We start from the raw sequence: 14,414 nt of genomic DNA on the forward strand, positions 1-14,414 counted from the left end.
TCTCTTTCCGGTCTTTCACTAACTTTCTCATTCTGTCTCTTTCTTCTTCTCCCTTTCTCTCCCTGACGGTCCTTCTCGCTGTTTTTATCTCTCACTCATCTTTTACTTCTCTCGCTCTGTCCATCACCGTCTCCTTTCCTGTCTTTTGCTTAACTCTCTTGCCCATCCTTCTCCACATCTTTCTTTTTCTCCCTTTCTCTCACTCTCAGTTTGTTTTCTCTCTTTCTTCTTGCTCTCAGTCACTCACTCTCCATTCTCCATCTCTCTCTCTCTGGTCTCTCATTCTATCTCTCTGTCTCTGAGTGTCAGAAGTGTCTGCAAATGAAGATGTCATGCTTTGTGCTTTCCTTATCTGGTTCTTCTTCTCCTATTAGCCCCCCCTGTGGAGAGGGTAAGAACTGGGGCATTAAATATGAACAGTGTGCATGGACAGAAATAAAAGAGGAAGGAGAATTTGTTTTATTTTCTTACAAGAGACTTGCAGTGATCAGGCTAACGAGCAGGGACAGGAAACGCCTCCGATGCACTATGATAGAGCAGTAGTAAATCTTTAGCAGTAATGGGAGGGGACTGGAATTTAACTCCTAACGAGGAGGAGCCACACCCACTGTCTGCTAAGGCACTTGTGTGTGGAGAAACATCAGAGCATAATACAGTACACATGTGTAAATTACTGATACAAGCATGACTACAGCTTCTACATCTCTAAATCAAACAGAAGTAGAGTTTACAATGTACAGGAGAAAGGCTTTTTTTAGTTTCATAAAAAGATAAGATAAGATGCCGCATCCTCTGCGTTAAGGACATGGATGACCCTAGAGTGGCTTTCTTCAACCTCTGGAGAAAAAGTAAAACACAAGGACCCGATGAAGAACTTTAAGTCAAGACGATGTTCAAGCTAATCTAACCATTTATGCAGGGGCTTCTTCATCTCTCTCTCTCTCTCTCTCTCTCTCTCTCTTTCTTTCTTTCTATCTCTATTTCTCCCTCCCACCTAATCTTTCACATCTCTCTATTCTATTTCTGTCTCTCACACTTGTCTGTCTATCTGTCGGTCTGCCCCCCCTCTTTCTTTCTCTTTCTCTCTCTCTCTTTTATCTTTCTTTCTCTCTCTATTTCTCCCTCTGTTCTAGTCACCTCTCTTTCTCTCTCTTTCACACTTGTCTGTCTCTCTGCCTCTCTCTTTCTTTCTTGCTTTCCCTCTCTCTCTCTCTCTCTCTCTCTCTCTTTCTCTCTCTCTCTCTCTGCCCCTCACCCTGAGTCACTAATAGCTGACATTTTTTCTCCAGTATTACTCAAGCATTCCTGTAAAAAGGGAACAGAGAGCAAGTTTTACTTGGGTATTACTTTAGAAGTTAAGAGACAGAGAGAGAGAGGAAAAAACAAGCGATGTAAAAGAGGAACAGAAAGAAGACTAGCGTGCCATAAAACATCAGCACCCACTGGATGACATCAAATAAAATGAGGGTAATTTTAACAACCTGCCTGGAAAGCTGTTTATGTGTCCTTTATTTCAAATCGGGTTTTTTTTCTTGTGACTTGTCACATCCTACCTGCTGGATGAGTCAACCTGACAGGACATGACTGTCTGTGCGGAAGGAAGGCGCTAACACGCTGCCACTAACACACTGCCTGAAGCAGACCTTTCTGTAACAACACGTCTCCAAGACGACAGAAATATGTGAACCTTCGTAACATTTAGCTTTGTTTTTGTAAGCTGAGGTTATGATTAACGTTAGGTGGTAGGACACGGCATTAAAAATACCCCTTATACATTGTAACGTGTGTGTGTGTGTTGAGAGGTTCAGAGAAATCTCTGCAGACATGTACTCTTACATAAACAAGGATTTGTTCATAGACTTTCTTTGTTGCTAAAAGTTCTGACACCCTAACACTCAAGAAAACACACACACACATACACACACATACATATTATATATATATATATAAATAAAGGTCTTAAGACTGGGAAAAAAAAACGAAGCATAACATAATTAGTCTGCTTGAGATTAGTCCAAGTACATGAGCATGACTGTTCTTGTCTTGGTTTGTGCGTGTGTGTGTGTGTGTGTGTGTGTTTAGAGCTGTGGTGTCCCACTGCAGAGCGAACACACACCTCTGGTGACCTAAAACGGGGCAGAACCATCAATTCACATCCACCTTCCCTTTTGTGAGTAACTGGTTTTATTGGCCACATTAGCTCTGGTCCGTTAAAGAGGCAGGAGGCTTCGGGTTTAATCACAAAAGCAGGCATTACGAGATCATAACGTCACATTTTTCGAAGTTTGTCGCCTTTGTTGCGGCTTGATTGCTAAACCAGCTTGACAGACGCACTTTGTGAGTGTTAAGAAAACACTCTAAAGAACCCCTCAACACACACACAAACTGTGAGCATCAATAAACCATTTTGGGGAACTTTAATCTCCTGCACTGTTAAATACACACAAACTATAAACTGCAAACAATCAACAAGCTGCAGCTTTATTCTTATTTTATTCCTTGGCCACTGATTACTAATAGTTACTATTAGTTACTAATAGTTATTTATTGTTTATTATTTATTTATTCCTACATCTGAATGGCATACCGTTACCGCCCGTCTGCACTTACGCTATAGCAGCTGTAAATATTCATTCTTTTATTTTCCCTTTTAAAGTAAATAAGACGATAAATAAATAAACTGGGTAACAGAAGAGACTCTGTGATGTAGTTTGGGGGAAAGGAACTGTGCAGGGTTGAACTCGGGGTCACCTTAAACAGAGCGGCGCTCAGACACCTGATCAAACACACAACGACTTCAACGTAAACACACGGCTCGACACTTCTAACTTTAAAACCAATCGAACACAAAGATCGTTTCTTGGGAGAGAGAGAGAGAGAGAGAGAGAGGGACAGAAAGAATGAGAGAGGGGGTGCAGAGAGAGAGAGAGAGAGAGAGAGAGAGAGAGAGAGACAGAGAGAGAAACACTTTACACAACATTTCTAACTCTCTGCTGTAACCACTGAATATTTATTAAACATATCCGTCACTCATCTCTCCATTATTCAAGCTTTACATGCTCTCTTCTTTCCTTCTTTCTTTTGCACTCTTGCCTCCTTTCTTCTGTCCATTTGCTTGCTTCCTTTCTCTCTCTTTTATATATATATATATATATATATATATATATATATATATATATATACATATATATATATATATATATATATATACACATATATATATACACATATATACCCAAGCTGGGTGTATATATATATATATATATATATATATATATATATATATCCTTCCCTCCACATCTTTCTTTTCCTTTGCTCTGGCTTTGCATTCTTTTTCTTCCTTTCTTTCACTTTCCTCTTTCGAAGCATTCCTTACTTTCCTACCTTCAACACTTTTCCTTCTTTACATTCTTTCACTCTATTTTCCCTCCTTTTTTTCCTTTCTGCTGATAGGGAAAGTTTACAACGCTTACTGACCAAACAGAAACCTGGCACAAAGCACCAGCACCTAAATTCATCTATGGCTTTCTTTGTTATCCTTCATAAATTTCTCTCTCTCTCCCTCCCTCCCTCTCTCTCTCTCTCTCTCTCTCTCTCTCACCCTCTCTCCCTCTCTAGGTGTCAAATTTCTACAGATGGTTCTCGTTAACCCCCCCACCGATTCTCACTCTTTCTCTCACTTCGTTCCCTCATCGTTCCCTCTCTCTCTCCCCCTCTCCCTGACCTCCCTCTGTCTACAGTGGGTGTGGGGCATGTGGGAGGAAAAAAGAAATATCACTTCATCCTGCATTTCTTCTGTCTCACTCTCTTCACATCACTCCTCCACCTACTCAACTCCATTAGACCTGAAATCTGAAAACGCCATGCCATCTCACTCTCTCTCTTTCTCTCTCTCACACGCACACACACACACACACAGGCTATCTAATCACATCTGAAAGTCAAGCAGCACTTAAAACTCTGCTGTGAATGTTAAAAGCCAAGGAGGTTCTGAGGTTTCGGGACAAAAGCGGACGACAAACATGACTGAGCATAAATTCCACTCGTTTTACCTCTCTCTCTCTCTCTCTCTCTCTCTCCATTCTTTAGTACTTTAGCTTTTAATAAAGTCTGCTTCTTAAAGCTTCTCTGAGTATTTTTTTCCCTGAAAAAGGCTAATTAAAGGCCTTTAGAAAAGTCAAAGTCTTTCTCTTTCACTCCCCTCTTCTTCTACAAAAGGCTCTTATTTTTAGAAGTGCCCTCTCTCCCTCATTCGCTCCCTCCCTTGTTCCTTCCCCTCCGTTCCTCTCTCCCCACTTTCCGTCATTTTCAGCAGAGAAGAAAAACCACGACTGCGAAAACACAGAGCGGGGAGAAAAACAGGGCAGGAACAAAATTATTAAAACCGAAGCGGTTAAGAGGAGCAAGAGAGGGAATAAAAAGAACAATAAAGATCCAAGAGGGACGAAGATATGAGAGAAAGAGTGTGTGGTGTTTTTTTTTGGGGGGGGGGCCTCAGGTTTAGAACGAAAACAGAAAATAACAGAGGTTAAAAAAGGTAGAGATAGTGAAAGATAAAAATGATTAGAAAGAGAGAAACAAACAGGAAAGAACACAGACGGAAAGAAATGTGTGTAAGAAAGAGAGAGAGAGAGAGAGAGAGAGAGAGAGAGAGAAAGAAAGTTACAAAGTAGATAAAAAATGAGAGAGAGAGAGAGAGAGAGAGAGAGAGAGAGAGAGAGAAAATAGATGAGAGAAAAAATAAAGGACAAAATCTATCAGTGAAATGAGGAGAAAAAAATGAAAAGGTAGTGAGAGATAGAGAGAGAAAACTGGACTCTAGAACAGTCACGCTAGCTGGGTTCTTAATTAGCAGTCAGGTTGCAGAACTCGTGTGAACGCTCTAGGTGCTTTGGAGAACAAAAGTCAGACTTTTAAGACGAAGCTCTAGAACAAAAGGTCGGGTACTAGAACACAACCTGAGTTCCACGGTGTGTCGTGCAGAATTCTCACCAGGCACTAAATCTAGGCTTAAATGAACGCACAAGCTAATTCCTAGAACACAGATCAGGATCTAGAACTTAAATGAATGCAGTAGCTGAGTTTTAGTTTTCAGTCATGGTTCTGAATGTTACAGTGTTCTAAAAGTTACAGTTCTTGAATAGTGTGAGAGGAGTGTTCAGGATCTCAAACTTAAACTAACATGGTCCAAAATCATGTGCGCACACACACACACACACACACACACACACAGGCAGAGTGCTATTTTAAAAGTCTGCAATTTTGTGGTCAAATCCAAAAATCTTTGCGTCGGCGTTCCATAAAACCCCACAATGCACTGCAGCATGGCATATCCAGCCCAGTGGGCTCTGGAAGGCCGTTGTGTTCCCTGCTGTTTGGAGCCCTGTGTAGTGAACCGGGGTGTGTGGTTTGGGATGCGTCCACTGTAGGGTGCTGAGAGCGAGACGGAATACATGACGGAAAATGATGTCAATATACGTTAAAAATACAATGTTTACGGTTTATGATCATCTGTGATTTTATTATTTTTAGCTATTTCCCAGGTTATTTTTTCTAAAACAAAGGTTAAGTCCTAGAACTCCACTTGAATGAACTTGCAGAGCTCTACAGCAAGGGCCAGGTTCTAGAATTTAACTTAAATGGCCAGGTTCTGGAACTGTACTTAAATGCAAAAGCTAGGTTCTAAAAAACATTGGCCTGGTTCTTGAACTACACAAGCTGGGCTCTAAAACATTGGCCTGGTTCTTGTACTGCACAAGCTGGGTTCTAAAACACTGGCCTGGTTCTTAAACTGCACAAGCTGGGTTCTAAAACAAAGGCCTGGTTCTTGAACTACACAAGCTGGGATCTAAAACTGCACAAGCTGGGTTCTAAAACACTGGCCTGGTTCTTAAACTGCACAAGCTGGGTTCTAAAACAAAGGCATGGTTCTTGAACTACACAAGCTGGGTTCTAAAACATTGGCCTGGTTCTTGTACTGCACAAGCTGGGTTCTAAAACACTGGCCTGGTTCTTAAACTGCACAAGCTGTGTTCTAAAACAAAGGCCTGGTTCTTGAACTGCATAAGCTGTGTTCTAAAACAATGGCCTTGTTCTTGTACTGCACAAGCTGGGTTCTAAAACACTGGCCTGGTTCTTAAACTGCACAAGCTGGGTTCTAAAACAAAGGCCTGGTTCTTGTACTGCACAAGCTGTGTTCTAAAACAAAGGCCTGGTTCTTGAACTGCATAAGCTGTGTTCTAAAACAATGGCCTTGTTCTTGTACTGCACAAGCTGGGTTCTAAAACACTGGCCTGGTTCTTAAACTGCACAAGCTGGGTTCTAAAACAATGGCCTGGTTCTTGAACTGCACAAGCTGGGTTCTAAAACAAAGGCCTTGATCTTGAACTCCGCTTCAGTGAACGCACAGGCTGGGTTCTAGAACAATGTTCATGGTTGTTGAACTCTGCTTAAACTTAAAGAAACACAGAAACACATGAAGAAACACAGATGCGGCGAATCACATCACACAGCAGTGATAAGATTCAGAGAGTGTGTAGGATTGAAGATGAGAAACAGACTCATGGATGATGTGAACATAGGTGTCGAGGTGTGTGTGTGTGTGTGAGATCAATGATTAGCCCGACCCCGTCACTGAGATTCACTACCTGGCATGCTGCTCTGTGGCTTTTAGAGTATGGTCGCTAAATTCTCCACCACTCTGTCAGGCTTCCGTCTCTGTCTGCACCTGTGTGTGTGTGTTTCTGCATGCGTGCATGCGTGTTTCAGTAATTTAAAATGGGACTGTCCTTGGCAGGTGGGTCATACTGACCAGGGATGTTCTCTCAATTTTCTCTCCACTACGCATTCACACACACACACACACACACACACACACACACACACACACACACACACACTCACACGACATTTAAAAATTATGCTCTCCTACATAACTAGTAACATGCTAATGCAACATTCTGATGTTCTGAAATATGTATGTGTGTGTGTGTGTTTTCTGCGCTTGAGTAAATCTCGGCCTCTGCATGCTTGGCTACACTTCTGACTTTTTTCTCCCTATATCTTTTCGTTCCTCGCAGGCTTTCACTTTTCTCTCTCTTTATTCACTCCTGCTACTGTACTATGGTCACCTCTGCCTGAAAGAGAGAGAGACAGAGAGAGACAGAGATAGAGAGAGAGAGAGAGAGAGAGAGAGAGAGAGAATGAAAGAGAAAAAGGGAAAAAAACTACAGTGAAGCAACAAGACATAAAAGAACCAGGTGGCGAGATGAAGAGGTGAATAGATGGAAAGAGTAAACAAAAAAATGAGAGACAAAACTAAAGAGAGACTAGAGATCTAAAGGGAGAAGGGAAAAAGAATGAGAGAGAGAGAGAGAGAGGGAAACAGACACAGTTAAAGAGCAAGAGAGAGAGAGTCAAACACAAAGAGTCAAAGAGACACACACACACAGAAAGAGAGAGAAATAGACACAGTTAAAGAGAAAGAGAGTCAAACACAAAGATTCAGAGAGAGAGAGAGAGAGAAAGAGAGAGAGAGAGATGATTGACAGAATGATGAGGGGCAAAGGCAGTGACAGGGTAATTCCTAAGTCTCTCCAAAAAACCCTCCATCTCCATCAACAACATCCTGTCTCACATTACATACTCTACAGACATCTCTCTCTCTCTCTCTCTCTATCCTGCAGGCAAATTCTACATGTCAGATCACACTCACTCCTCTTTCTGCCTCTCTCTCTCTCTCTCTCTCCCTGGAGTGGGTGGAAGGAGGGAGGGAAAGGAGGAGGAGGAGTGAGAGTAATATTGAGAGGGCCAAGTTGTTTGAGGATGAACAGATATAAAAAACGGGGGAGAGAATTAATAACAATTTAAAATGAGCGCTTCGGTCTGGGAACAATGGCATTTTGTTTTCGGCGGTCAGATGAAAAAGAAAAAAGAAACAATAAAAGGTCTGGATGCAGTAATACAGTGAGCTCAAGAATTAAAAGAGGTTTTATTTTAGAAGTTATCGAAACTTCAGCCTATAAACACACACACACGTACGTTTGTGCATAAATATTCACCCGTTTGATCTGATCTTGGGATATAAATAAATAAAACAAACAAACAAAAAAAAGAACTAAAAACTAAAACCGAATAAACAACAAAGTGAAAAGAACATTCTGAAGATGCTTCAGAACATTCCTAGGCCTTGCAGAACATTCCTCGACATTCAAGAGTCTTGCGATGCACTCTAGTACATTCCTTGAGACTCTAAAAACCTTTCTATCGTTCACACGGCGGTTCCTCATGTGTGGATTTCAGCTCTTGTTAACATTTTGTGCGCCATTTTGCAAAACTCCACAGAAATGCCACATGTGTAATGTCATTGAAAATGACGCACTCGTAACACACACAGGCTTGGTTCACACACCCTGGCTATAGACCTGTAGTTGCACCGGTTCTGCTGCTCTCTCTCTTTCTGTCTCTCTCTCCCACTCTCTCTCTCACTCACTCTCATACAAACACACACATACACACACACACACACCTGACACACTGCTCTTCCTGTTCTAAGATCTCACTGCCAGCAAAGAAAGAAAAGAAAAAAAAAGACAGGTTGTTGCTCTCGGGTGTCGACTCACCTACACAGAGAAGAAGAAAAAAAAAGACATTTATGTGTTCATTTGTTCCAGTAAGAAGATGAACACACACACACACACACTCCATGTAGCCCACGCTTCTATTGTAAATTTCAGCTCAGCTCTGTCGTTTCCACTAATTGTTGGGTTTCACTAAATTCCACGTCTTGTGATATACAGGGGTTTAGGAGCGCTGTCGCAGCATTCTCCTGCCAGACAGGAAGTGACATCGAGTTCTACAGCAAGTGTATACACATCAGCTTCCGCAAATGAGGGGAAAAAAAAAGGCTGATCAGAAAGTGGTGAAATATTCCACTGTCCAGTTTGATGGAGTCTGTTTTCATGCTGAGATGCTTTTCTGACCAACACAGATGTAAAGAGTGCTTTTTTAAGACACTTCCTGTCAGCTCAGACCGGTCCGGTCATTCTCCTCTGATCTCATCATGAAGGAGTTTCATCCTGCAGACCTGTGGCTCTCTGTAGGTTTTGTTTTTCGCACTGTTCGAACTCTACCGACTGTTGGGTGTGAAAATTCCAGGAGATCAACAGTTTCTGAAATACTTTTGCTGCAGGATTTTGTGCATTGTGCTGCTAAACAGGTGCCCAAGTGTCTTATGTTACATCAATCAGCCATAACATTATGACCACCTGCCTAATATGCTGTTGGTCCCCCTTTTTCTGCCAAAGCAGCTCTAACCTGTCAGGGCATGGACTCCACTAGATCCCTGAAGGTGTGCTGTGGTATCTGGCACCAAGATGTTAGCAGCAGATCCTTTAAGCCCTGTAAGTTGCAACTTACAGGACGTAAAGGATACTTTTGATAGATACTGACCACTGCAGACCGGGAACACTCCACAAGAAAAAATCCTTACGCTTGCCCATTTTTCATACTTCTAACACATTAACTTTGAGGACAAAATGTTCACTTGCTGCCTAATATATCCCATCCACTAACAGGTGCCATCATGAGGAGATCATCAGTCTTATTAACTTCACCTCTCACTGCTCACAATGTTATGGCTAATGGTTGTATGTATAATAAACTATGTATTACACTAGAAAACATGAAAGTACACCTGAACAAGATTAATCTCTTTATACTACTACTACTACTACTAATAATAATAATAATAACAATAATAATAAGTGTTTATTACTTTTGAAAAGCAGCCATACAACATCTCTCCTATGAATCCAGTTGAAAGTCCCTCATAGAGCCATCTAACTGGGAAAGATGTGAAGAAAATCCATCACACTGAACAAGAAATCCAAGAGGAACCACAGTAAAATGGGAGGATGGGGGGAAAAAGGAAAAAATCTTTAAAAAAAAATTGTTCAGTAGAGCTATTCACATTATTAAAAAAACAAGGGGAAAAAAATCCTGAATTTCCTGCTTGTTGTGCACTCTACCTCAGGAATGAGGTCTGTGTTTATTTATCAGGAGTCTGGTTAACATATCACATGTGTCACTGAGATGAACACTGCAGTGCTCTCTCTCTCTCTCTCCTCTCTCTCTCAGGGGGTTAAAGAGATGAGATCCGATCTCTCAATGGATCACTTCAGAGATTGAGGAGGAACCATGAAAAAGCCTAGAGTGCCCAGTCTAATTTGTCTACACACACACACACACACACACACACACACACACAGTCCTAATGGTGTGAGATGACCGACAATAGCTCACATGATTAAAGATACCTACATTTAAGTCACATTTTATAAAAAATAACATAAGAGCATATAAAGCAGTACAAAAGGTTAAAAACGTTAAAAAAACAAAACAAAACAAGAACTCGACCCACTGTCTGGGTTCTATCCCAAATCGTAATACAAGACACACAAAGAGCATGTGCAGGATCATGCAGACTTTCTGTGAGAACCGACAAAACTGATAGAGGGATGAAATGGATAAACAGACAGGTCCTGGACAGATATATTGATGGATGGATGGATGGATGGATAGATAGATGGATGGAAGTAAATATGGATGGCTGGATAGACAAGTGTTAGAATTAATAGCTGGATAGATGACTAATTCTTTAGAATTTATTCAGATATAATAATGGATGGATGGATAAATTGATGGATAAATTGATGGATAGACAGATGAATGAAAGAATATAAAGATATATGGAATGAAAAGATGTGTATAGATGGATGAGAAAATGGATGGAAATATAGCTGGTTGGATAGCTGAGTGTTAGAATGAAAAGCTTTCAGAGATGGTGATATGATATTTCTCTAGTTTTTGTCATGATTAATGTCTGAACACAAGTTAGAGTTAGTCTAGCTAGAGCTTGAATTTGTATCAGTTTCCTAAAAATCAACAAACAAGTAAATAAAACAGAACGTTTGGTGAAGCTCTGAGCTGTACAAAAACAAACACTGAGGTTAATCTAAACAACACTCCGACAGTGTGACAGCAAACACACACACACAGAATTCCATGAAAGCAATGATACACCGCTCTCCCCATCGCATGGCTCCAGCAGGTGATCACGGCTGCATACGGCACTGGGGTTAATAGCCGGTGGAAAAAGTGGTTACACGTGTGTGAGAGGTTCATTAACACATCACTGAGGGGAGACTCTGCAGACTTTCAGTGTTAGTTCCTGCACCAGTTCTCCTGCTGTAGCACTTCAACTGCGCATTGACATACAAAGGCACATGATGAAGACAATTCAGCTCTTCACATGATGGAGAGAACAACGTTCAGCTCTTTATTACGAGAAAAAAGAACGCTCTCTTTACAGGAAATAATCTGTGTGCGCACGCGCGTGAGACAAAATTTATCTATCATTATCTATCCGTTAATCCATCATTATCTATCAATCCTCTATCCCTCCATTCAATCTCCATCTAATTATACAGCAACTCCAGCAACAACCCATAAACCTATCATTGTATCTATCCATCCATCTATTCATCCATGTTCAACCATCCACCAATCTCTTTACCATCAATCCATCCCTCGATCTATCCATCTATCAGTCTATGTATCCTATTTTTCTGTCCATCTCAGATCCATCCATCTACACACATACATCACTCATCTATCCATCTGTTTACACATCAACTATACAGGACAGTCCAGGTGGGTGTGGCCAAATATTCTAATGAGCATGTTTAGCAAGAATTCCATCCTGCTATTGCATTCACACACGACAAGAATCAGGACTCGTCCAATTAGATAAGTTAGCTTTCACTTGCTAGTCTGGTCACCGGTATTCTTCCTTTATTATTTTTTCTTTTAAAGAATTAGAAAACAAACTGTCGTTCTGTCAGAAGCTGTGTGATGTTTTCACAAAAAATTATTACCAGAGCTGAAGACTGAAATCAATGATGATCTGATGGTATGATCTAACATCTATATTTAAAATTAAAGTCTGTAAACTATCCTAAGTACTGAATAGACATGTTTTTTTTTTTCTTCTTTATTTTTTTAAAGGTAACCTGATAGGCTGTGTTGTTAAGGGTGTTTGTTCTGGCGGATGAATTTGGGCGTGTCAGGCCGCTTTAAACTTGAAGCACAATTACACACGGAGACATCGGAAACATCTCGAACCTGCAGCAGCGAGGCATTGTATGCACCCGCAACTTAAGAACTTAAGAACTCTGGCATTCAACACTTCCTGCTCAAATGCATGCTTTTTTAAAACAATTTTTATTTCATTTGCATGCCTTTTGCCTACACACAAAATAGTTAACGTTTAACATGATACACGAGAATGTTAGGGAAACACGTTAGGCAAATACTGCGCATTTGCCTTCTCTAAGGAAACTTGCCTTCATCTAAAAAACCTGCTTTTTCAAAGATGAAATTATTTTGATGCAGACATAGTAATAAAAAAAAAATTGAGAGCATATACCACACACACACACACACACACTCACACACTCACACACACACAAAAAGTGCATGCATGCACATGCTCCCTTCTCTACTTTACTTTCCCCATCCTGTTCTGGGTCTCTGAATTTTTTAGGTGAAATTTTAAAAGTTGAGTTTCCTATGAAAGTAAAGGTCAGGTGAATGTTGTGTGTGTGTGCTCACTTCCTAGCAGTGCAATGAACAAACACACAAATATCCACCTGCTTCTAAAGGTCTCTATAAGTTTCATCTGTTTCTCTCTGTAATCATCTGATCACCTATCCATCCATCCATCCGCATCAGTCTCTTCCAGCCATCCTCTTGTCCAATCCATCTGTCTGTCCGTACATCTTTTTATCCATCTATCAATTTATCTATCAGAATATCTGTTCGTATCTATCCATCTATCATTTATCTCTTTTTAACTATCTATCCCTCCATTTATCACTATCTTTCTGTTTATCTATTCACAATCTCTCTATTCATTCACTGCTCTATAAATTTATCTACCCATTTATATGTCCATCCATCCTATTTACTTATCTAACCATCCATTTACCTATCCCCCACTGATACATCTATCAATCCCTCCATCAATCCATTCATCCACCCATCTGCCTTTCTATCTATCTATCTATCTATCTATCTATCTATCTATCTATCTATCTATCTATCTCTCTCTCTCTCTCTCTCTCTCTCTCTCTCTCTCTCATGTAACTGTACTCTCTACTATCCCCCTACCTATTTATCCATCCATCCATATCTTAATAATAATCTCTCGATAGTCTATTCTGTCTGTCTGAAAGTACTGAAAGTTTCAGTTGGGTTTAATCAGAGAAACATGAGGCGTGTGTGTGTGTGTGTGTGAGCTTCTAGTTCTCCGGTGGTTGGTGAAAATGTCAGTGGTGTTGAGAGGAAGCTGAGTGGTTCTCGTACCTGCAGTATCCGGTTCCGTTGGGGTAGGTGACACAGCTCGCATTGTTCACGCACGGGTTTACGAGATCCACGCACTGCAGAGCTGTGAAGCAACGGACAAGAGAACATAGGAACGTTACACTCACGTACAATACCACTTACACAAAAAGGAGAGATGCTGAATCAACCTGAATAAAAAAAAAAAAAAAATAATAAAAAAAAGTAAAATAAATAAAACAAACAAACCAAGTCTCTTTGATGTAAACATTTTATTCATTTATTTTTATTTATTTATTTTTTACTTCATAAGCTGGTGCTCTGCAATTGTGTGATGCTTAAAGGGAAAAAAAAAAAACATCTTTCTCTCTTTCCCTGGAATCATACTTGCTATTTGTTCTAAAAACTTGAAACAAATAGGAAAATGATCAGGAAAGTCGAAAAGGATCAAAAAAGTTTCCGTGTTCCTAACAGAGTCCTGCGTCCAGCATCCAGCCGTTTTTAAAATTCACACATCAAACAATCCCACCCCTAAAAGTCCAGTTTAACCTCCTGAGCTCTGAGACTTGACACTCCTAAGAATAGTAACGTCACCACATCAGCGATTAGTACACGTTTAACTACACCACTTTTTTCTATTTTTAAATCAGTTTTAAGTGATGTCGCTATCTCTGAGCCGTTACTATAGAAACAAGTTGGTTAATATAAACATGTTACAATAGGAACTACTTTCTGAGCTGTGAGGTTATACACCAATCAGGCATAACATTATGACCACCTGCCTAATATTGTGTTGGTCCCCCTTTTGCTGCCAAAACAGCCCTGACTCGTCCTGCACTGTGTATTCCGACACCTTTCTATCAGAACCCGCATTAACTTTGAGCAACAGTAGCTTGTCTGTCAGATCGGATCACACGGGCCAGCCTTCGCTCCCCACGTGCATCAATGAGACTTGTCTGCCCATGACCATGTCACTGGTTCACCACTGTCCCTTTCTTGGACTACTTTTGACA

General features: G+C 40.6%; 1 protein-coding gene across 1 annotated transcript in view; it reads right to left on the reverse strand.

Moving 5' to 3' along the window:
* The window catches only part of notch2 (notch receptor 2), a 54,662-nt gene that overhangs the window by 24,551 nt on the left and 15,697 nt on the right, over positions 1 to 14,414 (reverse strand). The window contains exon 2 of the mRNA XM_058388780.1: positions 13,426 to 13,507. Within this exon, the coding sequence (XP_058244763.1) occupies positions 13,426 to 13,507 (82 nt within the window). The remainder of the gene's footprint in view (positions 1 to 13,425; positions 13,508 to 14,414) is intronic.

The sequence above is a fragment of the Hemibagrus wyckioides genome, linkage group LG05 (assembly GCF_019097595.1).
Source record: "Hemibagrus wyckioides isolate EC202008001 linkage group LG05, SWU_Hwy_1.0, whole genome shotgun sequence".
In the NCBI taxonomy this organism is placed as follows: Eukaryota; Metazoa; Chordata; class Actinopteri; order Siluriformes; family Bagridae; genus Hemibagrus; species Hemibagrus wyckioides.